This window comes from Nicotiana tomentosiformis, chromosome 12 (genome assembly GCF_000390325.3).
Source record: "Nicotiana tomentosiformis chromosome 12, ASM39032v3, whole genome shotgun sequence".
Classification (NCBI taxonomy): domain Eukaryota; kingdom Viridiplantae; phylum Streptophyta; class Magnoliopsida; order Solanales; family Solanaceae; genus Nicotiana; species Nicotiana tomentosiformis.
In genome coordinates this window covers 19,918,821-19,922,542 of record NC_090823.1, presented here as the reverse complement: position 1 = coordinate 19,922,542, position 3,722 = coordinate 19,918,821, and the positions used below count along the sequence as shown (strand labels likewise).

General features: G+C 41.6%; 1 protein-coding gene across 1 annotated transcript; it reads right to left on the bottom strand.

The window, feature by feature from the left end:
* Nucleotides 1-774, bottom strand: LOC138902326 (uncharacterized). Its single transcript, XM_070190176.1, has one exon. It carries the CDS (start codon nucleotides 772-774, stop codon nucleotides 1-3), a length of 774 nt encoding a protein of 257 aa, XP_070046277.1.
* Nucleotides 775-3,722: the final 2,948 nt, after the last annotated feature.

Below are 3,722 nucleotides of genomic sequence, written 5' to 3'. Positions count from 1 at the left end.
CTACACGTTAGTCAAACAAGAGGAAAGAATAACCGGCAAAGTAGAACAAGGGCCAAGGAATTCATACCTGAGATATGGAGGCAATGACTTTAACTCCAAAGTGGGAGGCTCCTCGATTGAGGGCTTTGTTGGAGGAGTCTTCATTTCAAGATCCAAGGACAATTTGCGGGGTTCATAAGTGTAAGACCACATTCTGTGCAATGCATTCACACATTCCACAAAGCCATCCTTCACATCATCATCAAGGTTGAGCAAAATGACCTCCAAAGTATCATCCACACTCATCATGGCACTAGTATCATCAATAACCACATCGGTCACTAAGTCCACAAACAAACCAACTTTATTGCTATTCGGTTGCCTCATAGATTTGCACACATGGAAAACCACTTTTTGATCACCCACCCGGAAAGTGAGCTCACATGCTTCCACATCAACAATAGCCCTAACCATAGCAAGGAAAGATCTCCCTAGAATAATGGGCACCTCATAGTCTACTTCACAGTCAAGAATCACAAAGTACGCCAGGAGGATGAATTTATCAACACGAACCAACACATCATCAATAATACCCAATGGTCTCTTCATAGTACGATCCTCCATTTGCAACCTTATAGATGTGGGTCTTGGTTGCCCAATTCCCAAAGTCTTGAAAACCAAATTGGGCATCAAATTGATACTTGCCCCAAGATCATAAAGAGCTTTTGCAAAGTCAGCGCTTCCAATAGTACAAGGGATTGTGAAAGCATCGGGATCTTCTAATTTAGGAGCCATTGAGTGCACAATTTCACTCACTTGATGTGTCATCTTTATAGTCTCACAATTCATCGACCTCTTATTTGTCACCAAATCCTTCATGAACTTTGCATAATCGGGCATTTGCTCCAAAGCCTCAACCAATGGCACATTAATAAATAGGTTTTTCATTATGTCAATGAACTTTTTGAATTGGTTCTCTCCATTTTGCTTGGCAAGCCTTTGAGAGTATGGAGGAGGAGGCCTTGGCATTGGTGCCTTATCCTTTGGCACTATCGGTTTCGGTATGTCTACAATGTGCTCCCTAGACGGGTTCACTTCCTTGAGTCTCCTCCACATTGTCATCAATATCAATTCTTACTTCATCATTGGCTTGCACCAAATTGTTTGGATTCTCATCTTCTTGAATCACTAGTTCATCATCCACAATTTTTCTTTGAGTTGAGGTGGTTGTATCCCCACCTTTTCCACTCCTTGTAATCACGGCCATGGCATGTCCCGTATTGTTCCCACCCTTTGAGTTCACCACCGTGTCACTTGGTAGTGCCCCCTTAGGACGCGTGTTCAAAGCTTACGAGATTTGCCCCAATTGGACTTCCAAATTGCGAATTGAAGTATTGTGTGAGGCTAGTTGAGCATCGGAGTCGGTATTCTTCTCCATCATTTGTTTAAACATGTTCTCAATTCACCCCATCTCATTGTTGTAAGATCTAGGACCATGGGAAAGATAAGGAGGCAGGTTGCTTGGTTGTTGATACATCGGGGGCCTTTGAAAGCCCGACCCCCGATTCCCTTGATTATTGTTCCATCTCCCTTGGTTGTTGCCTCCCCAATATCCTTGACTATTTCCACCCCAATTGCCTTGATTGTTTTGACCATTCCAATTACCTTGGTTGTTTTGATTGTTCCAATTCCCTTGATTACCTTGAGATCGCCACTGTTGTTGATTTGGGCCTTGAGAGTTGTTTCTTTGCCCTTGGAAATTGTTCACACATTACTTCCTCCTCTTGTTCATTGTAAGATTCATCTTGGTCAAACCCACTATCTTCTTGAACATATTGTTCTGCACGGTTTTGCACTTGTTGACCCTTTTGCCTTCTCTTATTTACCATCATATTGACACCCTTCATTGCATTTACTTGCTTAGGACCTTGAACTTGTTAAAGTTGAGCTTTGGCTAATTGATTCATTGTAGTGGTCAACTCGGCAATTGATTGCCCATGATCATGCAATTCTTTATGTAGGTAAATCATATTTGGATCACCTTGAGGAACATTTTCTTTTCTTTGCCAATGCCGATGAAGTATCCGCCCTTTCATCTAAGATTTCACAAGCTTCGGCATATGGTGTTGTCATGAAATTTCCACCGGCAAGTTGGATGAATATTATGTTGTCATGAAATCCCCCTATAAAAAGTTTGTTGAATCATAGCCTCTGTCATGTCATTGTTCGGCACTCTTTCACCATAGTTCAGTACCTCTCTCATATCTCATGCAAAGGCTCATTGGGTTCTTGTTTGAATGCTAGAATCTCGTCTCTAAGAGTAGCTATATGCCCGGGAGAAAAGAACTTGGCAATGAATTTCTCCGCCAATTCATCCCATGTATAGATGGAATGGTTTGGCAACCTTTCTAACCAATCCAAGGCTTTCCCTCGTAGTGAGAAAGGAAATAGCCTCAACCTTAAAGCATCCTCGGAGACGTTTGTCTGTTTACTCCCCCAGCAAGTGTCCACAAATCCTTTCAAGTATTTGTACGTATTTTGATTCGGAGCCCCGGTGAAGAATCCCCATTGATCTAGCAATGTGAGCATAACATTTGTGATTTGAAAGTTGCCTGCCCTAATACAGGGCGGGACTATGGAACTTGCATACCATTCATTCGGCAACACCCGGTGTAGAGCCGCTCTTGGTGGAGGTGGGGGTGGAATGGGAACGTTGTCTTGAGGAGTCGGCCTCGTCTATTTGCTTGAGGTTCAGGAGGAACATCTTCAACTTGGTCATCTTCCACGTCCACGTCCCCCAAAGGCATGTTTTCGAGAGGATCATTGTTGTTGAGAGCCATTGTTTCACCTACACTTGTTTCACCAAAAAGATTAGTAACATGGAAGGAAAAGAAGACAATTCACACACAAACCCAAATATATAGCTAAATCTGTTTTTTATGCTCCCCGACAACGGCGCCAAAAATAGGTCTCGCCCAAGTCACACCTCAAATTGGGGTTGTGAAGCGGTCGATTGCAATAATAATACCCAACTAGGAGTCAGAATCGAATCCACAGGGAGCGTAGATGGGATTAGTGGTATGTATTTGGTCTAAGCACGTGAATTGTCTAAGTTGCACTTCCACAAACTTTGTTTTGATTTTAATGTTAAAATTATACTAAGGATTGCAATTGAAAAATCTGAAACTAGAGAAGAATGTTTTTGTTGTTGGTTTTCAAATTTGTAAAGGGTCTAGGGTTGTGACTTCCACCTAAGTGTTTGTCTAACGGGTTGTGGGCTTTAGGGCGAGTTTCGTTGGTCGGGATGTGTTATAGAAATCAACACTCAAATACTCACTCAATACCTCTCGGTAAGAGAGTGGTTTTGCCCAATTTGTCTTTCTCAAGTTCAAATGGGTATTGAACTAAACAATTGACAAATTTCTCAAGTCGGGTTTTACTATCTCTAGTTTCAACCCTTTAATTGGGACTATCAATCTCTTGATTTCATCCCAAACTCTTGTTAGCCAAGTTTTCCTAGACTAAGTCTCTCTCTCTCAAGTGTAAACCAAGTCAAATAGGCTTGAACCAATGTTTGCAACCATTAATTCTACAATTATAGAAAGAACGAGTCTAAATAATACATACCCAACCATAAACAAGCCTTAAATCAAACACCCATTAGGTTCCCACACTAAGGTTGGGTCACAACCCTAGCTAGAAATTTAGCTACTCATTGTGGGTAATAAAGAAAATAAAGAAGA

What these genes read in the sequence shown, in the direction of transcription:
- LOC138902326 (XM_070190176.1), bottom strand. Translation starts at nt 774, where the DNA reads ATGGCTCCTAAATTAGAAGATCCCGATGCTTTCACAATCCCTTGTACT.